Source organism: Dendrobates tinctorius, unplaced genomic scaffold (assembly GCF_039654945.1).
Source record: "Dendrobates tinctorius isolate UK_male_01 unplaced genomic scaffold, ASM3965494v1 ptg000011l, whole genome shotgun sequence".
NCBI classification, from domain to species: Eukaryota; Metazoa; Chordata; class Amphibia; order Anura; family Dendrobatidae; genus Dendrobates; species Dendrobates tinctorius.
In genome coordinates this window covers 127,080,507-127,107,500 of record NW_027361679.1, presented here as the reverse complement: position 1 = coordinate 127,107,500, position 26,994 = coordinate 127,080,507, and the positions used below count along the sequence as shown (strand labels likewise).

Here is a 26,994-nt window from a genome sequence, read left to right as displayed (position 1 = left end):
CACCACTGCCAGGACTGAAGCTGCCTTGAGGGGCTGCGATGGATTTTTACTTCCGTGCAGAGAGAGGAGGGCCTGGCTCATTAATGTGCAATTTACTGCTACTTTAACTCACACAGCATGAGGAATGAATAAGCTGCTACCACAGCGAGGAAAGGAGGGAGAACATGATGAAGGAAGGAGTGGGAGGAAGAAACAACACAAACAAACAGATGCGGCTCACGGCAAGGCAAATGGCAAGTGCAAAAGGAAAAAGATATGGAGAAAGCCAAGGATCCAAGATGAAATGGAGGAAGCCGAGGATCGAAGAAGAAATGGAGAAAGCCAAGGATCCAAGAAGAAATGGAGAAAGCCGAAGATCCAAGAAGGTAGTCAAGAAAAACCAGGATAGATCACAGCCATAACCGTCATGAGAATGACTAGGGATTTACCTGTTTGTGCATTTCAATATTCAGCCCGTAGGACATCTCATAATACTGCAGGAAGTCAGAAAGATGGATGTTAATAATATAGTAACATAACAGCCCTAACTGTGAATACACTAATCCAGACAATCATACAGCAGGCATCATCATCTTACATCATCACCGGTTACCTATGATGAAGTTAGGGTTATGATGTCAGGGTGGGAACTGCAGCTTTAAAGTGATCTGAATTAGCCCTTAATAAATAATCTTTTTTTCCTGCAGCCCACAATTTGAAACATGTGCAACCTTGTGCACACTCATCGCCAGAGCTTCCAATCCAGTGGGCAACTGAAGAGCCCATCCGAAGCCCAGAAACAGCGAGTCCTGGCCTCGGTTCCTAGGAGGCAGCACTCTTCTTATACAGTAGCCAGGGAAGCATGCCATGTGGCAATCCCAACAGCCTCTAGAGCAGGCAACAGATAGAAGGAACTTAGAAGGTTTGCCAACACTTTGTAGGCGCAATTTTGCCAAGTAAATGGTTTCCCAAACTCATCACACTGAGAATACTGCAACAGGAGTTAGTGAGCAAAACGAGAAGGGAACGGCTAAACTAAGAGCAGAAAGCCTATACATTTTAAGTGCTTTTTCTGCTTGCATCCTTGGGAGGCAGAAGTAGTGACCGCCTGCATGACAGAACAGCAAAACTGCAAGTGTGAAAAGAAGCATACAGGGTTTTGCTTCCTCATCTTTGAACCATAATCAGCAGCTTAAGTCATTTCTAGACAACTGTGGTATGTGGTTTTGGGGGGCTGGGAGGGAGAAGACCTTCGAGCTTCATAATAAAACATAGTGCAAAGAGGAGAATAAGCATTATATCCGGTGTCCAGTGCGCATGTTCAGCCAAGCCCCATATCCAGGCGTCCTATATAGAAATTGTACAATAAGGTATTAACTTAACTCCTGGCTCACCACCATCCCCGAGGAAAGAGCCTATGAGGCCTCAGACACACATCAGTCATACTTGCAGACCAGTTTCGCTCACCATGACATAATGCCTCTGGATCTCAGTCTTTTCTGTTGCTAGCTTCTCGCACTCCATCTTTAAACTTTATGCAATGAAAGAAGAACAGATGCATCAGAAAAAAGCATCATAATACCATATTACCGTTTACCATATTACTGCCAGGAGAGGGAGGACTGGGAGCTTGCATCGCATCCGAATGAAAACCACTTGTGGCAGAGTTCATTGATCTACAGGTGGATGCACGAATTCGCTGGTGAGCACTGCAGATATCCACAAGAAGAAAATTCTTTCGGCACACCGGCATAAGTGAAAAAACCTAGGTGTTTTTTTTACATTTTAATATGGCATATTAGCCTAGTAAAGTTTTTTCCTTTATGCTGGTGTGCCAAAAGAATTTTCTTCTTCATATTACTGCCAGGTGTTACTAAAGTAGTAAAGTATGTACTAAACACTCTGCTACTCCGCAAGTTGTATGGAGCGCCATATTGTTACAGTGATCTAGGGAGAACCTTGCGAATTTTGGACGCTTCGGAAAGATCAGACTTTTCAGTACCATTGTAATACTGCACTTTGAAGCTTGTCTGATATGAAAGGGGGTGTCCACTACTTTTATATTGATGACCTATCCTTAGATGCCACCATAGATTAGCTGTTCGCACTATCAAATTCGACCAATGTAATTGGTGTACAGAGTTGAGCAGCACAGCGTCCATTCAATAGGATAGGAATGATTTGCAGAACCCAAGAGCATCCACTAAACAGTAGTGATAATCGTGATAACAGTCTGTCCTCCAATCATAAGGAAAGGTCACCAACATAGAAATAAGAAAAATTAAAAAAAAAAAAAAAAAAAGACACCACCCTTTTAATTATTTTTTTCCTAAATAAAAGCATGTTCAACTTTAATTAAAGTAGCCTTGGTTCATAGAGGGTGGTCCTTCCTTACAAAGCAATGAATACAATATTTCGAAGTCCTTTTTAAGTGTATTTTAACCCTAGTCCACTACATAGGCATCGACTGTGGTGTGCAGCAGACGTCTGCCTGCAACTTCCACAATCTAAAGGCTCATGCAGACATCAGATTTTCTCACGAGTGCGATCCAAAGTTTTCATAGGTAGTCTACGGGGTCCATGCACATGTCCGATTTTACGCACATGGAGCTCAGCCTGCGCAAAAAACGCAAGACGCATCTGCCTTTGTTCCAAGGGTCGGATCAATATCGGCAACGCAAGTCTATGGATCCGTTAAAAAAAAATAAATAAATGGATGATACTATAATCAAAGTCAATGAGGCCTAAAGACTCTGAACCCAGGATCTTAGCAATTATGGAACATTTACACCAGCAGATAATTGATGAATGAGCACTTGCTTTGTTCCCCATTATCTGACAGTATAGACTTTACTGATGATCACCTGACGAATAAACAAAACGGTTCGTCAATATGATGATCTAATGTTATCACATTCTGTATAGGACCACTGGGTTAAAAATCCTCACTACACCCCTGGATAAAATCCTTGAGGGGTGTAGTTTCCAAACTGGGGGTCATTAGTTGGGGTTTTCCATTGTTTAGGCACATTAGTGGCGTGCACTCTCAATTCCAGCCAATTGTGTGTTCAAAATGGTGCAGCTGCCCTTCCGAACCCTGCTGTTTGCCTCGTGGGTCGCTTGAGCACCCATGATGACAGGCCAGTAAACAAAAACACAGTATGGTTGATTGTAGGTGACTGTAGACTTCAGAAACCGTACAGCAGGCCGCACGCTGTCAGGATTCTACATTTTTGCAGTTGAGAGAAAGTGGTCATGTGACCGCAAGCAAGCGATTTTCATACATGCAGTCACGTGCAAACTAGAGTTGTGAGGCCTCGCTCTATACAAGTGAACTGAGCAAAGTCAAGCACAGCTAGTCAGAATGTGGCCGGCCGTACGCAAATTGCACAACTGCGGTCACGTTCCCTTCAGTTCTCACCTGCGACAATGGAGAACCTGACTGCGTGCGGTGAGCATGCGTTGTTAGGAGTCAGAAGTCACGCATAGTGACTGCGGACTATCAGAAGACTGGACAACTGCTTTAGTGGTGCAGGAATATACAAAAAAAATTAGAATAAAAGATCAGCCTGTGTATATGAACCATTAAAAAAAAAAAAAAAGTTGAAATCACATCTTTGTGAAACCTGAAAACAAGTGTAAATTTAATATAGCTGTAATTGTGCTACCACATAGTATCAGTTACACTGAACGATGAACACAATGTAAAAAAAGGCCTCTCCCTGTCTAATAGCCATGTTAACGGACACAGGACCTTGGAAGGCAAGTATGGCAAGAAGACAAAATACAACAGAGTTCTATGGTTAAAATCCAGCATGTTTCTCCATACATTGCTCTACCGTGAGGCTCCCAGGAAGCAGTGACAGTCATACACAGCAGTAGGACTATGGCTGGCCCTGCGCTTTAGGAAGACATAGGGGCTTACCTGTGGTACTGACTTTGTAGGAACTGAAACTCCTCCTTAATACGATCCAAGGTCTCGGGGTAGGTGAGTTTGAGGCTTTGAGGAGGCCCTGAAACTGTTCCAGCTGCCACAGATGCTTGCAAATGTGCCTGGAGAAAAAAAATAATATATATTTAAAACCGCATCTGCATACAAGCAGATTAGTCATGCACCGAATCGCCAGAGAAACATTACTGTCCACCGTCGACTAGTCTACCCACTGTAGATGTCCGTCTAAGTATACGGAAATAACTCACAGTTAGGTGCAAGCAGCACACTGCTAAGCGCACGGGATACTACCAGGCACCGACTGCTCGCATAGAGGGCACCAAGGCTAAGTGTGACACTGATATTGGCTCTAATGAGAGGTCATCAGATTGATGGAGGTCTGGGACCCTCCCGATCTGTGCAGCTGTACCGCTGTATGTGTAGTGTCCGCTTCCAGGCACTGCAGATCAGCTTCTATTTGCATGTAAGGAGCAGATTTACAGTATCCGGTCCGTAACATTTAAGCTCCAACAGGAGACCTTTTGACTATTCTAGAGGATCACGATAGTGATGTTAGGAACCCATTATATGGTTCACATTCAAAGAGGCTTAAAAGGAACTGGTCACCCGATTCATGGTGCCAAACTGCAGGCAGCATCAATCGTAGCCAGGTTGCATGGCTGCAGCCACGTATATCCATCTCTGAAGCATGCTGGCATTTCCGAGAAGATAAAGGTTAACAATCCAGACTAGTCCAGCCTTGTCTCTGACTGGTTATCCCGAGAGCTCCGGCAGGTGATAGGGAGAGACGCGTCAATCACCTCCAGCACTGCAATCTTTAGTTCATTTACTCTGGCAAAATTATACGCGCCCAGGCTCCTATTCCAGCTGCCCACATTTGGGTAGCTTGAATTAGATGACCGGTTTTCTTTAGAGGCAATCACCAGGTTTTTCCTACCCCATCTGAAAGTAGTATGAGGTAGGGGTAGAGATCCTAATGTCATTGACGTGTCACTTCCTGGGCTGCTAGCTGCAGTTTTGATAAAAAAAAAAAAAAAAAAAAAAAAAAAAAAAAAAAAAAAATCACTGTTCTCTCTGCTGCAGATCTTCCCGTTCTCTGAATGCTGAGCTATGTGTAACCCTGCCCACAATTGGCAGCATACGGTGTACACTGTGCATAGGCAGAAAGCTACCAATCAGTGGTGGGGGGGCAGGATTATACAGAACTCATGAATTTGGAGGGCAACATGGTGCCGCAGGTTTGCTAGACATCTAGTAATGATCTCATGCTGATAAAACTGATGCAAGCAGCCCAGAAAGTGACATCCCTTGAATCAGAGTCTCTGCATTATGTTAAGCCCCCGTCACACTAAGCGAGATCGCTGCGGAGTCACAAGTTTTGAGACGCAACAGCGACTTCAGCAGCGATCTTGCTGTGTGTGACACCCATCAGCGACCGGCCCTCCCGCCGGGTATCGCTGATCGTGCAGGAATGTCGTGGGCCTTTTTTTGTTCGTTGGTCTCCCGCTGGCCAGCACGCATCGCTGCGTGTGGCAGTGGGAGACCATCGATCAGCGAGCTCCCAGCGCTGTAAGCAGACGCTAGGAGCTGGTAAACAGCGGGTAACTAAGCGCGCGCATCTCTTAGTTACCCGCTGTGTACCCTGGATACCAGCGTGCTCGCGCTGGGAGCTGGTATACAGGGTAAACAGCGGGTAACTAAGCGCACGCGTCACTTAGTTACCCGCGTCCTCGCTGGCCCTGATCTCTGGTGAGTCTGCCTGTTTGACAGCTCACCAGCGATCATTTAGCGACACACCAGTGATCCCTACCAGGTCATATCGTTGTCGGGAGCTATGTGTAACGGGGCCCTTACTCTCAAATTAGGTAGCACAAACCTGGTGACATCCCCTTTAAAACAAAAGGTGGCTGTGGCATTCAGAAAAAACAACAACTTGGTACTATAGGATCGGCAGCCTTGTGTACACTCTTATTTCTTACATTACTTATTGCATCAAAGAATTACAAAATACTGTGGAGCACCCATACATTTAGCTAAAAGACCCTATAATGTACGGTACGCCAAAATGTAAAGGTGCACAGACTACGGGGATACGTGCAGCTTAGGCCTGTCTCACACTTCAGTCTTTTTACGTCAGTCAAAATCCGCCACTTTTAGAAAAAAACGGATCCACCCCTTTTTTTGGCAGATCCGTTTTTTCCCCATCGACTTACATTAGCGGCGGATTTTGACTGATGGTCATCCGTTGCTTCCGTTTTTTGACGGATCCGCTAAAATTTTAGCGGTTCCCGGGCGGAGCAGACGGACAATGAAACAGGGTTTTTTTTTACACTGGCGCCGTTCTGCAAGCAGCGAAATAGCGCTCTCTCTCTCGACTCATGTCACTTTAAATTTCATTAACTTAGCAGCCAAAACGGATCCTGTGCCATCCGTGACAAAACGGAAACTGATCCTTTTTTTCCCCACACTCTGGCGGATTTTGACTGACGTCAAATAACTGAAGTGTGAAACAGGCCTTAGCACAACGGTTGGAAGCAACAATCACACTGTCCGGGACATGACAGCACTAGGGCTATTCACACACTTTCCATAACCACAGTACGAGGCATTGCCCAGCTAAACACAGTTTTAGAACACATCAGAAATACTGCACATGGCATGTAGAATAAGCATCTTGACAGAAGGCAGTATTAGCGCGATGCTGTGATATGGCCTCCAGGACATACCTGAAACCAATGCCAGTGTATGCTGTTCTGTATCCTTCTACCCTCTTCTGCAGTCGCAGTATATAGTTTTTTTTTTGTTTTGTTTTTTTTATACAGGGCAATGTAAGAGCAGGAGAAACTGGCAACTAGACAGTTTTCATGCAAAAAAAACCAAACAAACAAAAACTTTGTTTCCATGTGCAACAATGTAACCACATCCAACATACATACTACCCACTTTATCTTGGTTTCCATAATGGAACAAAGACAAAATGAGCAAACACCCTGTACTAAGTAAATAAATAGTAATAGTACATGTAAATAAAATGCGGTACGTCACACTTATGAACAAACAAACAAAAAAAAAAAAAGCATAAAAACCATCCCACTGCAACAAGGTGTACCCAATTGGGATGGTACTTAACCATGAGTCAGTATATGCTCAAGCTCTTTTTTGTTCTGTTTCAGATTTTTGTACAAACAGGGGCGTTGCTCTCCCTTTTGGGCTGTCCGTCCATTGTGTTTTTATAGCTTGCCACGGGCAGGAGTCTGAACAGTCGGGACCAGGTGCTACTCTGGCCATCTGCTGACACAGTGACGTGAACTACAGAGTTGGGTACACCTAGTCATGGTGGGATGGCTTTACACTTTTTTTGATCACAAAATGTTAACCAAGTATCCCATATTATCTACATGTTCTAATATTTATTACAGGTTATTTGTTCATATTGTTTTTTTTTCTCTCAGGTTCTGCTTGTTAAATGGCCAGAGGGTAGACGTGCAATCCATAGGTGTGCATTCACAAACATGGCTCATTTTTTGGGTTTTGATACTTTGTGACGTAGATAACTGAACATTGATCTACTGTGATACTTGGACCCATGTAATGATTTTTATGGGGTGCTCAGTGTAGCCCATGTGCATGCTCAAACACTTCTTACATCTGAAGGAGATCTTATTCATGAAAATGTAACATATATTCCACAATTGCACCAATTTGTAACGTCTTATTACATTTCAGCACATCTGGGATCTCTACAGCGACAAGAGAAGCCATTCACCATCTCACGTGTCATCACTCCGCCACTGGCTGCCAGCCAACGTCTGTTAGGCAATGCTTCACCAGGGTGTCAGCAACAGCGCACTGAACTTGCTCACTAAGCCAGTGCGCGTGCCCTGAGTAAAGCGAACTGTGCTCAAAGATACCTGTGGAGCGGGCAGCAGCCGAGTAGATGCGTACTTCAGAAGAGCAGGACCTGAAGCACGTGACTGCTAGGGGCGTGGCCTAAACTCCAGAGAGCTAGGAGCTGCAAGAGAACTCCTAGCAGGGTAACTGCGAGACAAAATTACCAAGGGGCATAGACAAGGAGGATAGTCAGGACGTAGCCAATGAGTCATACACAGAGATAGCTGCAAGGTACAAGAGGGGCGAGCAGAGAGAGGTCAGATCACAGGCAATGAGTCATACACAGAGAGGATAGCACAGTACAGAATCAACAGGCAAACTCACAACGGGAAACAGAACCGGGTCAGAACCATATAAACAAGCTATAACAACGAACAGGCACACAGAGGTCACCACACTCGGCCAAAGGCAAAAGTATAAGTTTAAGAAGCTCTCCCTGAACCAAAGAAGCCACAATCATTAACCCCAGGTGTGCAGGTCAAAACCTGCACTGAGCTCCAGACATTAACCCCTGACGTGCAGCTCAAAAAACTGCACTGGGATCATGACAGTACCCCCCTCTCAAAGGGGGGCCTCTGGACCCCCAGGCTTACCCGGGTACTTGGCATGGAAAGCCCGAACAAGGCGATCTGCATGTACAGAGCGAGCAGGGACCCATGAGCGCTCCTCTGGTCCATATCCCTTCCAGTGGACCAGGTACTGCAAAGAGCGGCGCACCCGCCGAGAGTCCACAATATGTCCGACCTCATACTCCAACTGACCCTCCACCAGCACTGGAGGAACAACAGGCTCGGAGTCCTCTTTGACAGACCCTACGGATTTCAGAGATTTATGGACCACATTGGATATTTTTAAGGAGGCGGGGAGACGCAACCTATATGCCACTGGGTTGACTATCTCCATAATCTCGTACGGACCAATGAACTTGTCCCAACTTAGCTGATGGTACCGTTAAGTTGATGTTACGTGTGGAAAGCCAAACCTTTTCTCCCACCTGAAACATGTCTCCCGAGGCTCTCTTTTTGTCAGCAAAATATTTGTACCTCCCCTGGGCCCGAGAGATATTACGCTGGACTTCAGCCCAGAGGTTTTTTAACCGTTGAACGTACCCCTCTACCCCTGGACAACCGGAATCCAACCGTGAAAACTCCCCAAAATGCAGATTAAACCCATAGTTAATCAGGAATGGGGACATGTTGGTGGACTGACTCACCCGGTTGTTAAAAGCGAATTCCGCCAACGGTAACGCATCACACCAATCCTCCTGTCTGGCGGAGGTCAGACACCTTAGAATTTGTTCCAGGGAATGATTGGTGCGTTCTGTCTGACCATTACTCTCCTGGTGCTACGCCGACGAGAAGGAGAGCGAGATGCCCAATTTCATACACAACGCCCTCCAAAATTTGGCCACAAACTGCACACCTCTGTCAGACACAACATTCAGGGGTACCCCATGCAATCGGACCACATGCTGCACAGACAACCTTGATAATGTTTCTGCTGAGGGTAATGCTGCCAAGGGAATGAAATGGGCCTGTTTAGAAAACCTATCCACCACCCAGATCACGGTATTGCCCCTGGAAGGTGGAAGGCCGGTAATAAAATCCATGGAAAGATGAGTTCATGGCCTATCAGGAACCGGTAAAGGTATGAGTTCCCCATCTGGCCGGTTATGTGGAAAGGGCACACACACCACAAGCAGAAACAAATTCCTTGACATCGGACCTTAATGAAGGCCACCAAAAACCCCTGGCTACTGCCTCTCTAGTGGCCGTGATACCTGGATGAGCACTCAGCATAGACTCATGAAACTCCTGCAGAAGTCTAGGCCGCAATGAATCTGGAACAAACCGTTTGTCCCCTGGCCTGGTTGCCAGAGCTAGGGCCTGAGCCCCTAGAATTTCTTGTTCCAACTCAGTTGAGACCCCTGCCAATAGCACCCCTGGGGGGAAGAATGGAGGACGGCGGCTCAGGGGGAGACACTGGGTCAAAGCTTCTGGACAGGGCATCCGCTTTAACATTTTTGGACCCCGGTCGAAAAGTAATGGAGAACTGAAATCGTGGAAAAAAAAAAAAAAAAAAAAAAAGTGACCAATGGGATTGTCTAGGAGTAAGCCTCTTAGCAGATTCGAGGTATGCCAAATTTTTGTGATCCGTGACAACCGTGATAGGGTGAGCCGCCCCTTCCAAAAAGTGCCTCCATTCCTCAAACGCCAGCTTGACCGCAAGAAGTTCTCTATTGCCTACATCAGTTTTTCTCGGCTGAAGAGAACTTCTTGGAGAAGGCACAGGGTTTGAGATTGGTAAGGGTGGCCAGACCCTGGGACAGCACAGCCCCCACCCCCACTTCAGAAGCATCCACCTCCACAATGAATGGTTTGGACGGGTTTGGTTGTACCAACACCGGGGCAGACATGAAACATTTCTTAATCGCTGAGAAGGACTCCTTAGCGAGTACAGACCAATTTTTTACATGAGCCCCCTTCTGGGTAAGATACGCGAGTGGTTTAACCACTTGTGAGAAACCTTTAATGAATCTTCGATAATAGTTCGCAAATCCTAACAAGCGCTGGAGCCCCTTGAGGTCTCGAGGCTGAACCCAGTCAGCGATCGCCAGCACCTTCTTAGGATCCATACGAAACCCCTCACAGGACACAATCAACCCGAAAAAAAAGACAGTTCCTGTACAAAAAACGAACATTTTTCCAATTTAGCGAACAATCGGTTCTCCCCGAGTCTCTGGAGAACTGTCTGTAGATGTTGCAAGTGAGATTGGCTGTCCGGGGAATACACTAAAATGTCATCCAAATAAATAACAAAACAGCCTATCAGGTCAGAAAACACAACATTGATGAAATTCTGGAAAATAGCGGGTGCATTAGTTAACCCAAACGGCATTACCAGGTTCTCAAAGAGTCCTTCTGATGTGAGGAATGCAGTTTTCCACTCGTCCCCTTCCTGAACCCTTATCAGATTGTAGGCCCCCCGCAGATCTAACTTGAAGAACCATTGGGTCCCAGCTAACTGGTTACATAAGTCTGGGATGAGGGGAAGCGGGTAAGTGTTCCTAACCGTTATCTTGTTCAGTTCCCGAAAGTTGAGGCACGGCCGCAAACCACCATCTTTCTTCTTCACAAAGAAGAATCCTGCTGCCACAGAAGGCCTGATATGCCCTTTGCGGAGACTCTCAGCTATGTACTCCTTCACGGTTTGGCGCTCAGGCCCAGACAAATTGAACAATCGAGCCTTAGGTAACTTGGCTCCGGGTACTAAATCAATGGCACAATCGTAGGGTCTATGTGGTGGCAGCGCCTCAGCCTCACTTTCGGAAAAGACGTCTTCAAAATGCTTCAGGTATCCGGAATACCTTCCAGACCGACAGACGACACAGATACGGATTTAACAGCGTTAACAAGATGTCCCAGGTTACCACATTTATCTTTACATCCCCATTGAGTGATCTCCCCTGTAACCCAATCAATGGTAGGATTATGGCATTGAAGCCAAGGCATCCCCAGTACCAGTCCTGCAGGCAAGTTATCTAGCACAAGAGAACTTCGTTTTTCCACATGAGTGGAACCCACTTTTAGAGAAAAATGTTGAGACCTGCAACAGATACCATCCTGAGTAAGAGGAGACAAGTCAATTGCCACAAGTTTAACAGGATCCTGAAGCCTGACTGTCCTTATCTTATTAAGAGTCATAACTTTGGTATCAATCAGGTTCACAGCAGAACCACAGTCAACAAAAGCAGTAGTCTGAACCGGACCATTACCAAGTTCCAGTTCCACGTGCAGCACCATTTTTGCACGTGAGGAAAATTGTACCTGAAGGTCTGGGTAGCCTCCTCGACTACTACCCAGACCTAGTCGTTTCCCGCCATCTTGGAGGATGACGGATAGGAGGGGCAGTCCTTCTTCCAGTATCCAGATTCCCCACAATAGAAGCACAACTGCTTCTCCCGGCAGCTGCTTTCCTTTTCCTCACAGGTGACAGCGCTCACCTCCATAGCCACAGGAAGAGTCCGATTCCACTGGAGTCATCTCCACTGAAGAATAATGGTGTTTCCCATTGCACAACACCTCTAGCCCGCAGTGTGCGATCCATGCGAACCGCTTGGGTCATGGCATTCTCCAGGGAGTCAGGCGGAGGATGGAGTGCCAAAGCATCCTTCAGACGTTCACACAGGCCTCTACGGAACAGCCCCCAAAGGGAGGCATCACTCCAGGAAATCTTGGCTGCCCAACGTCTGAATTCAGTACAGAACCATTCGGGCGAGTGCTCCCCCTGACAGACACTCATCACCTTGTCCTCAGCCAAACGCACTCTATCAGGCTCATCATAAATAAGCCCTAAGGCTTCAAAAAAAACTCATCCACAGACATTCTCTCAGGGGCAGAAGAGGAAAGCGAAAATGCCCAGGCTTGTGGGGACCCCCTAAGCAGGGACATAACCACCCCCACCCTCTGTTTCTCATCCCCAGAGGAGCGGGGTCTCAAAGAGAAAAAGAGCTTACAACCCTTCTTAAATGCTCCGAAATCATCTTTGTTACCAGAAAACGTATCTGGCAATTTAACCGGGGATTTGGGTGGGACTAAAATGACATCTCTATTCCCCACCTGCTGGAAGCCTGCGGAAAGCACCCCCTGAACTGAGTACTCCACCCGCCGTTGTGACTGGGCCAGAGCTTGGTGTTCCAAACTAAGCTTCTGCAGTGACCGAGTCAAGCATTTCACCTGCTCAGATAAAGCACACATTGGGTCCATGCTGCAGAAGTGAGGAAAGAAAAAAAAAAAAAAAAAATATAGCAGGCCAGTTATAATGTCAGAAACACCGCACTGAACTTGCTCACTGAGCCAGTGCGCGTGTCCTGAGTAAAGCGAACTGTGCTCAAAGATACCTGTGGAGGAGGCAGCAGCCGAGTAGATGCGTACTTCAGAGCCGCAGGGCCTGAAGCATGTGACTGCTAGGGGCGTGGCCTAAACTCCAGAGAGCTAGGAGCTGCAAGAGAACTCCTAGCATGGTAACTGCGAGACAAAGTTACCAATTGGCATAGACAGGGAGGATAGCCAGGACGTAGCCAATGAGTCATACACAGAGATAGCTGCAAGGTACAAGAGGGGCGAGCAGTGAGTCAGATCACAGGCAATGAGTCATACACAGAGAGGATAGCACAGTACAAAATCAACAGGCAAACTCACAACGGGAAACAGAACCGGGTCAGAACCATATAAACAAGCTATAGCAATATACAGACACACGGGGGTCAGCACACTGGCCAAAGTATAACTGGCATTGATTGGAGCTTCCCAGGGGTTTAAGAAGCTCTCCCAGAACCAGAAAGAGGCCACAATCATTAACCCCAGGTGTGCAGGTCAAAACCTACACTGAGCTCCAGACATTAACCCCTGACGTGCAGCTCAAAAGCCTGCACTGGGATCATGACACAGGGACAGTGAACTATGACAAGTCACCCACAACCACTGGTGCTCCAGCACTTGATATTCTGCTCCACTTTCCGGAACTGCGCGCCCCCTCTGGGGACAGCTACACTAGCTGCTATCAAGCCAGCAGTCAGCAAGATAAAGTGGCTGATCGGTTAAAGGGACGGCAGGTCATGGGATACAGGAGCTGAAGAGAAAGGCTAAAGCCCGTGATAAAATAGATACGACCACAAAGCCATCATTTATATTCCCAATACACCAGACTCATCCATGTGGGAAAAATGAGAAGGGCATGTATTCATAACCACAGGTCTATGCTCAACATACCTACAAATATGGAGGGGAATTTGATGTAAAGTAAAAAGGGTTAAGATACGCCCCGAATATCAGATCTGTTGAGTTCTCACTCTTGGCACCCACAATGATCAGCTATTTAAGGGGCAGTGTGGCTTAGGTGACCCTTTTTCAAAGTTAGCATTGCTAGAACTGCTCATTTATAGCTATGCCGAATATTGCTTCATTTACTTCTATGCTGCAATACCATGCAGAGCTGCTGCTATGTATACAGGAAACATAGTACGTGCAGCCCGATCTGTCAGTAGCATGGCATAGAGGGGAAGCCGAGCAGAAACACAAGTTCTAGTAGTGATGGACAGCCATCTGAAGCCCCCCCCCAAAAAAAAAATGATTGAGATATATATATATATATATATATATATATATATATATATATATATATATATATATATATATATATATATATATATATATATATATATATATATATATGTATATATCTCTCCCCTTAGAAATTTCAATGTGATTTAAGATGCACAAGCCCATGGTACCACAGAGGCCCCCCATCACCCCCTTTCACGACACGATAGCAGGGTGCAAACTAATCTGAAGGCCTCAGTCGCTGCCACTTTGGTTCTGCTGTGAAGTTCAGCGCAGCCTCATTTTCTTTGCATTTAAAAGATAAAAGGGAAGGTGGGGGAATAAAAAAAAAAAAAGAATAATTTACTGTCATCACGTCCACTAAAGCTCCATCTAGCAAAATGGGTATGCTCCTTAAAATGTCTGAAAATGTCTACACCATTAAAAAAAAAAAAAAATAAGTCTACTCGCACCAATTTGAAAAGCAAAACAAAAAACACATTTGTTAGGCTGGTTTCACACTAGCGTTTTTTAGCGCTGCGCTTTGTGCGTGTCCATGTGCATGCGTCCTGCGCCCCTATGTTTAACATGGGGGCACATGGTCTAGCGCATGCACGCGTTCGTATGCGTTTTCGTGCGCATGCTTTTTTTTGTAGTGTGCGCCTAGGCGCGCCGGACGCAACCTGTTGCATTTTTGGTCCGTCCGACCTGTCTCAAAAAAACGCATGCGTACGGATTGCACAAAGAAAAAAAAAAAAAAAAACACACATTACAGTCTATGGGAACACAGGCTGCGTTTAAAAAAAAAAAATATCGCATATGTTTTAAGAGTTAACATGACTAGAAACTGGTTAAAACACATGCGCCTAGAAAAAGCAAACGCATACAAAAAACACATGATGCGTTTTTTGTATGCGATTCTATTGCGCACATAGCGCAGCGCTAAAAAACGCTAGTGTGAAACTAGCCTTAGATAAACAAAATAAATATATCAGAAAACTGCCAGTAAGTACGGCAGACCAAAAACCAAAAGAAAAATGCCATTGTGGCGTTTCCAGATTTTCTCAGCTGATTCAGCAAAATTTGAGCCAATGTTCTCCAGTGTACCCTGGAGTGATTTTATTTACGCCGTAGGTGCCTCTGTCCAGGCCACATGCACAAGGCTACGTATGCAAGGCGGGAGCCCGACTGGTCGGACCACATGCTTTGGTAGAATTGACAGATGTTGACTTCTTGAATGTGCGTGCTGAACATCTATCATATGTATGGCGTCCTCGTGGTAATCCAGTGAAATACGCTACTGTATAGGGCTGTAACCACAAACATTCAGGTCATGGGCGCAATTAGTGCAAACAGACAGCGCACTGACCAATGTTAGCCAGGTTTCCACAGTCCGTGTGAGCTGCCAGTTACTGATGACTACACTGCATGGGGAGTTTTTTTCCCATAAAAATTGCTTATGTGCGATTCCACATTACACAGAGATCACGAGGAACAAAAAAGGCCGGAGTCACACTAAACATATGAAAAATCGGTCTAAGTCTTCCTGCCGAGAATCGCACGAGTGCAACGCGAGTACAATCCGATTTTTCACACCTAGCATCAGATTTAAATCCGAAAGCAGTGCAACTGCTCTCCGATTCTGGCATGAGCCTTTACATAGAGGAATGCCAAGTCATTTACACATAGTTTTCAAAGGAAATATTCGTCAAAACGCACATATACATATAAAGATAGATGAAAAGCCGTCAATTCATGTGCAGAGAGATGGATTACATACAGTAAATAGAATAGGTAGCTATATAGATGTCAGTGACAAATACAATTAGTGTAGTGTGTGCAGCTTACTGTACATTTCATTAATAAAAAGTTATTTGTCGGGAAAAAAAAAAAAAAAAAACGGCGTGGGCTCCCACATAATTTTCATAATGAGCAGAGGGAAAGCCTACGTCTGGAGGCCGATGTTTATAGCCTGGGAAGGGGGTAATAGCCATGGAGCTTCCCACTATTAATATCAGCTGACAGCTGTATAATTAGTCTTTACCGGCTATCAAAATGAGTGACCCCCCCCCCCCCTTCAAAAAAAAAAAAAAAAAGAAAAAGTAGGATCCCCCTATAATTAATAATCAGCAAAGCCTATGCAGGACAGCTGCAGGCTCCATTAATAACCTCGGGCTCGATGTCACCTGACAATACAAAAGGTGACATCAACCCCCCAAACTATCACCCCCCACTTGCCACCGCTACAGGGCAAGTGGGAGGAGCGAGCCTAAATGTCAGAAATGGCGAATTTCAGAGATGCGCCTTTTCTGGGGCAAATGACAGATTTTTTTTTTTTCTAGCCAGGGGGGGCTAAACCATGGCCCCTTCCTAGGCTAATAATATCAGCCAGCCTTTGCTGGTTATTAATTATAGGGGGACACCATGTCATTTTGTTTGGGTCCCACATTTTAATAGCCGGTAAAGGCTAATTATACAGCTGTGAGCTGATATTAATAGCCTGGAAAGCTCCATGGGTAGTACTCCCTTTCCAGGCTATGAACATCACCTCCCAGCCATCGGCTTTCCCTCTGCTGGATACAAATGGCTCCCACGCCATTTTTTTCCCGAAAAGTAATCTTTTATTAAATACTGTACATGTACAGTAAGCTGTGCTAATTTTGTCACAGACATCTATATATCAACCTATTTCGTTTGTGCTTACTGTATGTACCGTATTTTTCGGACTATAAGACGCACCGCAAATTTTGGGGTGAAAAATAGAAAAAAAAAAAAGATTTTTATAAGATGGGGGTCCGTCTTATTGTCCGAATTTAAGGTATTTTACCTGAGTGCCAGCAGTGGTAGAGCGGAGTCAAAGGAGACATGGCCCCTTCCACAGGAAGCCAGCGGCGGCAGAAGTGAGGCAATGCTGCAGTCACGAGGTGCGATGCTGCGGGTCTGGTGATGGAAGTGAGGCAGAGCATGGAGCAGGGTCCCTTCCACAGGATGCCAGAGGCAGAAATGTGGCGACGCCCTGGCACCATGTCCACAGCGAGCACATCACCGGTTTCTCTGCAGCCATCTTCCTGAGGCCGCACGTGCGCAGATTGAGATCTCGGCGGCCCTCGGCTTCAGGAAAATGGCCACCGAGCTCTCAATCTGCGCACGAGCAGCCTCCGGCCGCCCACAGCATCAGGAAGATAGTCAAAGGGAAACCAACGATGTACTCTGCACTGCCGACACCAAGCCTCAGCATCGCCACACCTCTGCGGGCGCTGTTTCCGCTGCTACACCACCGCTGCAACCCCTTGGTAAGGGACTATAAGAAGCACCCATACTCCCAATTTTTTGCTGGGAAAAAGTGCATCTTATAGTCTGAAAAATATGGTAATCCATCTCTTCTATCCCGTCGGCTCCTACTGTGATTTTGCCAGCTTTTCTTCTATCTATGAAATATAAATAGTGTGTGTGTGTGTGGTGTGGTGTGGTGTGGTGTGTGTTTCTCATTCTCTGAAAATAAATACAAAATTTATTGCTTGGGAATTCAAAGACATGTCAGTTGTTTATAGATAAAAGAGCAATTTACATTTTACTCAAAAATATACCTATAAAGAGAAAAATCAGACAAACTGAAAATGTTGCAGTGGTCTCAATTTTTGCCAGAGCTATATCTATACACACACTGTATATCTATTCTAACCTGTCAATGATTTTACTGTACGCGGCACATGAATTGCCGGCTTTTCAAAGGACACCGGTGGGTAAAAATCAGACAGCACTGGCATGGTCCGAGTGCTCTTCAATTTTTTTTTTCCCCTCGCACCCATAGACTTGCATTGGCGAGTCTTGGCCTAGTCTCGGTGACAAGAATAATAATCTTTATTTATATAGCGGCAACATATTCCGCAGCGCTTTACAGTTTAACAGTTTCAAAACACAAGTCATAAGTAACAATTTTTAAAAAAAATAAGACAACCCTGCTCGTGAGCGCTTACAATCTATACAATGAGGTGGGGGAGATACAAAGTACAGGTGTGTATTTACAATGATGGTCCAGCCATCTTGAGGGATGGAGATAGTGAATGGGCTACTCATGCACACTTACACATAGAATGACTGTGATTAGTGAACGTGATAGGCCGCTCTGATCAAATGTTTTGAGGGAGCGCCTGAAACTATGCAAATTGTGGATAGTCCTAATTTCTTGGGGTAGAGCATTCCAGAGGATTGACGCAGCGCGGGAGAAGTCTTGGAGTCAGGAGTGGGAGGTACGGATTAGTGCAGAGGTTAGTCAAAAGTCGTTTGCAGAGCGCAGCGGTCGGTTAGGCCGATAGACAGAAATGAGAGAGGAGATGTAGGGGGGTGCTGCACTGTGGAGAGCTTTGTGGGTGAGAACAAGTACTTTGAATTGGATCCTATAATGAATGGGCAGCCAATTGGACGATCCTGAGCGCTGCATTAAGTATGGACTGGAGAGGGGATAGTCGAGTAATGGGGAGGCCAATTAATAGAGCGTTGCAGTAATCCAGGTGGGAGTGGATCAATGCTACAGTGAGGGTTTTTTTTGTTTCCATGGTGAGAAACGGGCGGATTCTAGAGATGTTCTTTAGGTGTAAGCGGCAAGAGCGGGTAAAAGATTGTATATGGGATGTGAAGGAGAGATTGGTGTCAAACATAACACCCAGACAGCGCGCCTGCTGCCGGGGTGTTATTGTGGTGCCACCCACAGAGAGGAAGGTGTCAGATTTAGGGAGGTTAGTAGATGGTGGGCGCAGAAGTTGTTCAGTTTTGGAGAGGTTGAGTTTCAGAGAGAGCGGACATGATGTTGAAGACTGCGGACAGACAGTCACTGGCATTCTTTAGTACAGTGGGGGTAAGGTCAGGGAATGACGTATATAGTTGTGTGTCATCAGCATAAAGATGGTACTGAAAGCCAAATCTGTTGATGGTCTGTCCAATTGGGGCCGTGTAGAGAGAGAAGAGAAGGGCGCCAAGGACTGAGCCCTGAGGTACCCCGACAGCGAGAGGAAGAGATGACGTGGAGCCAGAAAACAAAACACTGAAGGAGCGGTCAAAAAGATAGGAAGAGAACCAGGAGAGAGCAGTGTCCTTAATGTCTAGTGACTGGAGCCTAGAGAGTAGAAGATGGTGGTCAACAGTGTCGAAAGCTGCAGATAGTTCAAGAAGAATGAGCAGAGAGTGATCACCGTTAGGTTTGGCTGCCAGAAGGTCATTGGTCACTTTGATGAGTGCAGTTTCAGTCGAATGTAGGGGGCGGAAGCCGGACTGTGAAGGGTCTAGGAGGGAGTCAGTGGAGAGGTAATGGGTAAGGCGGGAGTAAACAAGGCACTCCAAAAGTTTAGAGATGAAGGGGAGATTGGAGACTGGTCTGTAGTTTGCGCAGGATGGGTCGAGAGCGGGTTTCTTTAGTAATGGAGTAACTATGGCATGTTTGAAGGAGGATGGGAAAATGCCCGAGAAGAGGGAGAGATTAAAGATTACAGTTAGGCGAGTTGTGACAACTGGAGAGAGAGAGACTGGAGATGTGAGGGAGTGGGGTCGGTAGTGCATGTGGTCGGACGAGAGGAGTCTAGAGACTTCTTCTGTGATGGGATCAAATATGGAAAGTGAGCCAGGGGAGATGCAGGAAGGGATGGGAGTCACAGCACTTGGTGGTTGGTAGCAGATTTCCTGACGGATATTATCTATTTCTTCAGTAAAGTGGGAGGCCAGATCGTCAGCACAAATGTCTGTGATAGGGGCTTGTGCTTTTGGCCTGAGGAGGGAGTGAAAAGTGTCAAAAAGTTTATGGGGTTGTTGACTAGTGAGGAGATCAGGGTGGTGAAGTAGGTCTGTTTGGCGAGGTGAAGGGCAGTGTTATAGGCTCTTAACATAAATTTGAAGTGCATGAAGTCTTCTGGTGTGCGGGTTTTTCTCCATAGGCGTTCAGCACTCCTAGAGCATCGCTGGAGAAGTTGAGTTTGCGATGTGAGCCAGGGCTGTTTTACTCTGTGCTTGGAGGTTCTGAGGGTGAGGGGAGCTACTTGGTCAAGGGTGCTTCTAAGAGTGTCGTTGTAGTGATGAACAGCAGGTCAGGACAGGAAAAAGAGGAGATTGGGGACAGTGATGAGTGTAGGGAGTCTGAAAGTGTCTGAGGGTTAATGGCTTGTAGATTTCTGACTGTGTGGTAGGTAGTAGTGAGCTGGGGTGGGCGAGGATTTGTGAGCGTGAAGGAGAGAATGTTGTGATCAGAGAGTGGAAGCGGTAAGTTATTTAGGTTGGAGATTAAACAGAGCCGGACAAAGACCAGATCAAGGGTATTACCGTCCTTGTGTGTCTCAGAGGTTGAAAGCTGCGAGAGGCCTAGAGAGGTGGTTAGTGATAGAAGCTGGGATGCAGATGTGGAAGTAGGGCTGTTAATGGGATGTTGAAGTCTCCCAGGATAAGGGGTGGGAGAATTCTGAGGACATGAAGTGCGGCAGCCAGGCAGAGAAATGGTCAAAAAAGTGGGTTGGTAAGCCCAGGATCCGGTATATGACTGCTACTCTGAGGGAGAGGGGACGGAAGAGCCTGATGATGTGGACCTCAAAAGAAGGGAATGAGAGTGATGGAACTGGGGGGAGGGGGGGGGGGGAAATGACCTGGAAAGTGGATTGTGGGGACAGGAGTATGCCGACTCCATCACCATGTCTGTTTGTGGGTCTCGGGGAATGAGAGAATTGTAAGCCATCATAGGAAATGGCAGAGGAGAGACAGTGTCAGAATCCTGAATCCAGGTTTCAGCGAGGGCCAACAGATTAAGAGAGTTGTTCAGAAAGTAGTTGTGCAGGAAAGGAAGCTTGTTACAAACATACAGTGGATTCCAGAGGGCAGAATTAAAAGATGGAGATGAGGGAGTGCAAGTAATATTAATCAGATTATTATGGTTTCGATATGAGGTATGGTAGGGGGAGATGTCACCTGAAATCAGTAGGATTAGGAAGATAAAGAGCAAATAGTTGTTGGAATTGTAAGTAGTTATTTTCTGCGATGTGTTTGGGCAAGATGGGCTGAAGTTTTTCAGGAAGGTGAGGAGTGCATGAGAGCTGTACATGGGAGAGGGAAGTATAGAGGGGCTGATGTGTATGAGTCGTGATGGAGGAGGAATGGGGCGGTGAATGTGGATGGCAAGGGAGCACAGGAGGATAGAAATAAAGCACATGGTTAAAGGGGAAAGCAAAGTGTGGGTTACCCAATTCCTGCCATGAATAACTGCCGTTTTCTTGATGCTTAGCTTCTGTGATGCTTTGCTTATGGGATGATTGCGTGCTGCACCCCACTCTGCATGCTTCCCCTTAGGAACTACTAAATATATAGGCCACACTACAGGGTCAGGAGAGAGGGATTGTGGGAGCTGGTTTGGGAAAATTTGGCAGCTGGGGCCAGCACACCAGGGGGTGGTTAGATGATCAAAGGCACGAGACCAGGCTGCATCTATTTGCTATAGCACCTTCCACCTGATAAGATCTAGAGAGGCCCCAGTCACGGATATAAAGCAGTAAGTATTAAATACAGTGCAACAAATTAATTATACCAAAGCTTTAGCAGGCACATTAAAATATGGCAAAATGGTAAAGCAGCAGAAGACGGACAGCAAGCAGAAGTATGGATTTGTACCATTTGGATATATTGCAGTAGAAAGGACAGCCAGCAGAGGTGGAGAGTTGTACCATTCAGAATGCTTGCTATAACAGTGAATGGAGTGAATACATGCTGGGTGGATCAGTTCAGAAGTAGCATGCTGCGATTTTACATTGGAAACGAACACTACATTTAGTCCATTCCCTGGAAAGAGCGCCCAGCCTACATGTCACATGTATCCAGATTTCCCCCTACACCGGGTCAACTAAGAGTCTCTTTGACGGTGGTACAGGTTACCATAAAACATTGTGTGTAGGAAAGGAAGTGGGGAGTTCGAGAAAAAAAAAAAAAAACTTTTGTAGACTTATGTAAAAAAGTAAGAGGTATACAAGAGATAAAAGGCCAACACTGTGCTCAGAGCCTAAAGGTATGTTTCCATGTGGCATATTGGCAGCGCTTGGGACGTAGCTCCGCCTACAGCGCTGACAGCTTTTGTATGCGCGGCGATTCCCTGCATGTGTTTCAATAAACATGCGAAATCACCACATCCTATACATAGAACGGTGCTATTTATCTTGCGGAGATGGAGCGTCTCCGCAAGAAAAATAGACATGCTGTAGTCTATAAAGACGCACCGCATGTCCGGTTACGCAGGGAAACCGGAGACATCCCTACATGCATAGTGGAGATGGGATTTCATAAAATCCCCTCCATTGTGCTGTAAAATCTGGACACTGCGGATTGGACACTGTGGCTGTACGCAGCGTCTACTGACCGTGGAAACATACCCTAAGAAACTTCATAAAGGTTAGACATAAGATATCCATGCTAATGACTGCTAAAACACAAAGTATGGAAATATTTCATGCAAGAAAATTGCAGGTTCAAAACACGGGCCGCTTTTACTACTGTATGCCACAGATTACGAAAGGCCCCCCATAACTGGATTTTCCATGAACCCCTGCCAGTATTCATCTGGCAACCATCAAAGACATCATGTCAAGGTTTCAAAACAATCTGAAAACTCCAGCTTTTCATTCTTCACACTCTGAATTTACTTTACCTTTCACGTGCCGTCATCTGCAAAGACCCTGAACAACCATTACAAGAAGTACTGAATTACTATGGCCTAAAGCTTTTTACATACCATGGATTTTCACGCACACTTATTTGACTTTATTCGGGGGGAGTAAGAAAGGTGCAAAAATTGCAATTGTGCGTGCTTTTGTCCCGCCGTAATATGTTTTAGTGCTGTTTTAATAATTTCTGAAATTATATAATCATGTCAAACAAAGCTGATTTTTTAAATGTGAAAATGCAAGCAAGAAATGCAATACACAGTTAGCATGCAAAAAAAACTAAACAATAAAATCACCCATTTTCAGGAGTGGATTGTCCACTGAAAATAAGATGTTAGGAAATCACCATCTGATTAGTGGAGCCTGACCACTGGAACTCACACTGATTGGCAGAACTGGGAACTTTTATCCCCAATGGGCACTTATCACCGCTAGAATGTAACAGGAGCACAGGCTCTACCGCCATTCGAGTCATTCTGGGCAGAGGGCATGATGGGCAGTCCTATAGGGGACAAGTGTGGCAGCACGGTAACATGTGCACTGCCGGTCCAGTAAGGAAGAAAAGTTCTACTTTCTGCTAATCAGTGCAAGTCCCAGTGGTCGGACCCCACTGAGCAATAAACAACTCCTTTAGGCTATGTGCACACGGTGCGGATTCTGCTGTGAATCCGCAGCGGATTTGCCTCTGCGGATCCGCAAGCAATGTACAGTACAAGGTTAATGAATGGAAATCAAAAACCTCAGTGCACATGCTGCAGATTTTTCTGCGCCGATTTAAATCCGCAGCATGTCAATTCTTTCTGCAGATTCCGCTGTGGTGTCCAGGTGTCAAAATGCAGGGGCAAACCACTGGTCGAAGTTTTCCAATACCAACATTGGATTAGGTTTTTCCCCTCTAAAAAAAACTTAAATTGACACAATACCCTTAAAGTGTTTTTTTCGTACAGTTTTTACCAGTTTCCTTTAAGTCACCACCTCAATTTGAGCTACCGCACTCTGCTATACCCCTTGATGAAGGCCATCTAGCCGAAACGTGCGTTGGGGAGGGCACACTTGGGTGGACTTATTTCACAGGCCAGTCTGAAGGTAATATGATGTTGTGTGACTATTTTGAGTTTACCTTGGTTTTAGCACATACCATGGGTGGTGGCTGGTTCCACAGCCTATAGTAGTGCTGTCCAGCTTTGATTAAGGGATACTGTGACTGGTTATTTTTCATATATGGGATTATGGTGTATATTTCAACTTTGTATGATACATTTGTAATATTATGTACCTTCCCATGTCCAGGTACCACTGTCTTCCCTATTGTTTTTGCCCATGTACCTTTTATGGTCATCATTGTCTCACTTCCCCCCCCTTTTTTCGATAATCCTGATATACTTGAATAAAATTGTTTATAAATTTGCTAATTTTGTATTGGACTTCCCTTCTTCGCTGTTTTTTCTATATATTTTATACATTGTCAGTGCTGAGGACTACATTTCCCATCAAGCTAAACTCTAGACTTATCTGTACAGATTACAATGTGAAGGATCGGGCGCTCTACAATCTAATGCTATGGATTGGTGCCATATTCAGTAGTAAAACTGTATGCAAAGTTGCTTTTTACATGTTTGTAAACGGTGTGCTCTTAAAGTGATTATGCGATTGTTACGCGACTTTTAGTTTGCCCATCTTTCAGTAGTGCTTTTCTCTTCTCTACCCTTTATCTGTTCACGATCTCTCTTTTATACAGTACTGTCCCTCTGCTGCCACCTGACCTACAAACCACAGCATAGTCTAGACTGGGGTATGCATCTGCGAATGGGAAGAAAAATGGATTTTCCTAAGGACTAACAGCTAAATTATGGGTAAGTTAAAACAAACAAAAACACAAAAAAAGTACTAAACAGTATGCCTAGGCATTTTGCAGCCATATATGTAATAAACAGGGGGCTATAGAAGCATTATATTCATAAACGCATACACACCTCAACATTGATTTTGCAGCACTAAGAAGGGTTGTAAAATTATAGAAATCACAGGATAGAAAGGCTTGTTAATGACATGCAAATATTTAAAAAATGGAAACAAAATTTATTCTAATTTGTTCAGTATTGAGTATGAGCACCATACAGAAATACACATACTTACAAGCCTTGGCTGCTATCAATGAGGTTACTAATGGTTGTCTAAGGAACGTTCTGCCATGCTGAATGCACTTGGACAAACAAATCATCAAGATCCGCTGCTGGCGTCTCTCCTTCGCAATTGCCGACCGATAACGTCTCAGATGTTGTGCTCGATGGGAGACAAGTCCAGAGACACTTCAGGCCATAGTAGCATATTTAGACCTGGCATTATGGTGTTGAAAAACCACTCCTGGGTCACTTTGGAGAAATGGCCGTATCACTAGTTCCACAATCAAAATTAGTGATGAGCCAGTGTGCTCGTTACTCGAGATTTCCGAGCATGCTCGGGTGTCCTCTGAGTATTTTGGCGTGCTCGGAGATTTAGTTTCTGTCGCTGTAGCCGCATGATTTGTGGCTGCTAGACAGCCTGAATACATGTGGGGAATTCCCTAACAAGCATTCCTCATGTGTATTCAGGCTGTCTAACAGTCACAAATCATATAGCTGCAGCGACACAAACTAAATCTCCAAGCACATCCAAATACTCGGAGATCACCAGAGCAACGAGTATACTCGCTCATAACTAATTAAAATCACTGACATTTGTGTTCAAGAGCATTCAGCATGGCAGAACATTCTGCAGATAACCAGTACAGTAATAACCTTATGGAGATCTAATGTGTATATATAATATAGACAAGTGTGATATGGAACTGAACAGATGGCTACGATTCTTTTAGGCTACCACTATTTGTCAATTATAAACTGTGACACACTGTTCATGACACTTGTGGTTGCACCAAAGACAGAGGCATAGCTAGGGTTTCAGCTTGGGGAGGGGGGGGGGGGGGGGCGAAAAATCTGTGGGCCCCTAATCCGGCAATCCTGACTACAGTGGTGCACCTTAATTGTGATTATAGGGGAACATCAGCAGATGACCACATTGCGATTGAAAATAAATCTATATACAAAAACAAATCACTGATATTACCATATTGAAACTATATTGTGGTAGATACCAGTCCTGCAGACCATACAAGAGATCACAGCACAGTTATAGACGGTGACTATGGAGTCGTTCACTTTTCCTGTCTTTTCCATCTGGCCCAGGCCAAGATGACAACTTCTCCAGCCAGGACTCATCTGCAGAGATTACAACGAAGACACCTCTGACTTTCAATACTTCCTGCACCGTCCATATCTATGCCCAACCTGCACAAACTACTCATACTGCCGATACCCCAATCCTGAGCCGCTGCTGCCATATGTGTCCCTATTAATGCACCTGCTGTGCGGTACAATAAAGGCTCCTCTTACCGCCCCACATAATACTGCCACCACTGTGCCCTTTGCATGGCAATAATGCCTTCTCTGTGCTCTCTAGATAGTAAAATTCCCCCCTAAAAATATTTATGCCCTGTGCTAGTGCCCTCCACATTTTGTCCCTAAAAAGTAATACCCCATATGCAACTTTGATCGTCACATGACTCAGTGCCCTTATAGTAATAATGCTTAAGTGCCCACTTAACATTTAATAATGTCCCCGTAGCCCCCCATGTACAGCTCAACTATACACAGTATGGTGGGCCCACAGCTCCCGTACATACAGTATGATGTCCCCCACAGTTGCCCTGTACACATTGTAATGGACTAACCGCTCCCTTATATACACAGTATAATGCCCCCACAGCTACACACCGTATGGTAGGCCCATAGCTCCCGTACACACAGTATGATGTCCCCACTGCTCCTCCAATACACAGTATAATAGATAGCATTCTGACACTGTGCGGCCCCCACACTGCCAGGAGGAAAGTAACTTTATTGCTCTTCCAGTCATAGGGGTTGCGCTGGCACGGTTTCAGTCACCGCTCTGTGTATAGAGAGTGGCGCTTGTAACTGCACCTCAGCACTGACTGACAGCCACCTCAGCACCGTCTGCCACCCGGTAGCTTTGCTATTGGTGCCCCTATAAACAATAATGAGTCTTAAGTGCCCACTTGACATTTAATAATGTTGCCGGAGTCCCCCCCATGTACAGTAACAATGGCGCCAGTATCGCTGATGTCAGCAGGTGATCGTGTGATGACTCTTTCGGCTTCCTTTCTATTCTCTTCTACTGAGGAGCGCCAAACCTTTCTAGTCGACACAAGCACATAGCAAACATGGTTGAATGACAGTCTGATAATGCCAGTGATATTGGGGGCTCATGCAGCAGGCACTCCCTGTCATGATTTGGCAGTCAGCTTATTATTAAATTACCACTCTAGCAGGGT

At 45.5% G+C, this 26,994-nt stretch overlaps 1 protein-coding gene across 2 annotated transcripts in view; it reads right to left on the bottom strand.

Moving 5' to 3' along the window:
* TLE2 (TLE family member 2, transcriptional corepressor) overlaps positions 1-26,994 on the bottom strand; it is a 64,047-nt gene that overhangs the window by 21,760 nt on the left and 15,293 nt on the right. For both annotated transcript variants that reach the window (XM_073547453.1, XM_073547445.1), the window contains exons 3-5: positions 3,905-4,032; positions 1,447-1,510; positions 429-473 (exon numbers count right to left, since the gene is read on the bottom strand). In XM_073547453.1, the coding sequence (XP_073403554.1) occupies positions 429-473; positions 1,447-1,510; positions 3,905-4,032 (237 nt within the window). The remainder of the gene's footprint in view (positions 1-428; positions 474-1,446; positions 1,511-3,904; positions 4,033-26,994) is intronic.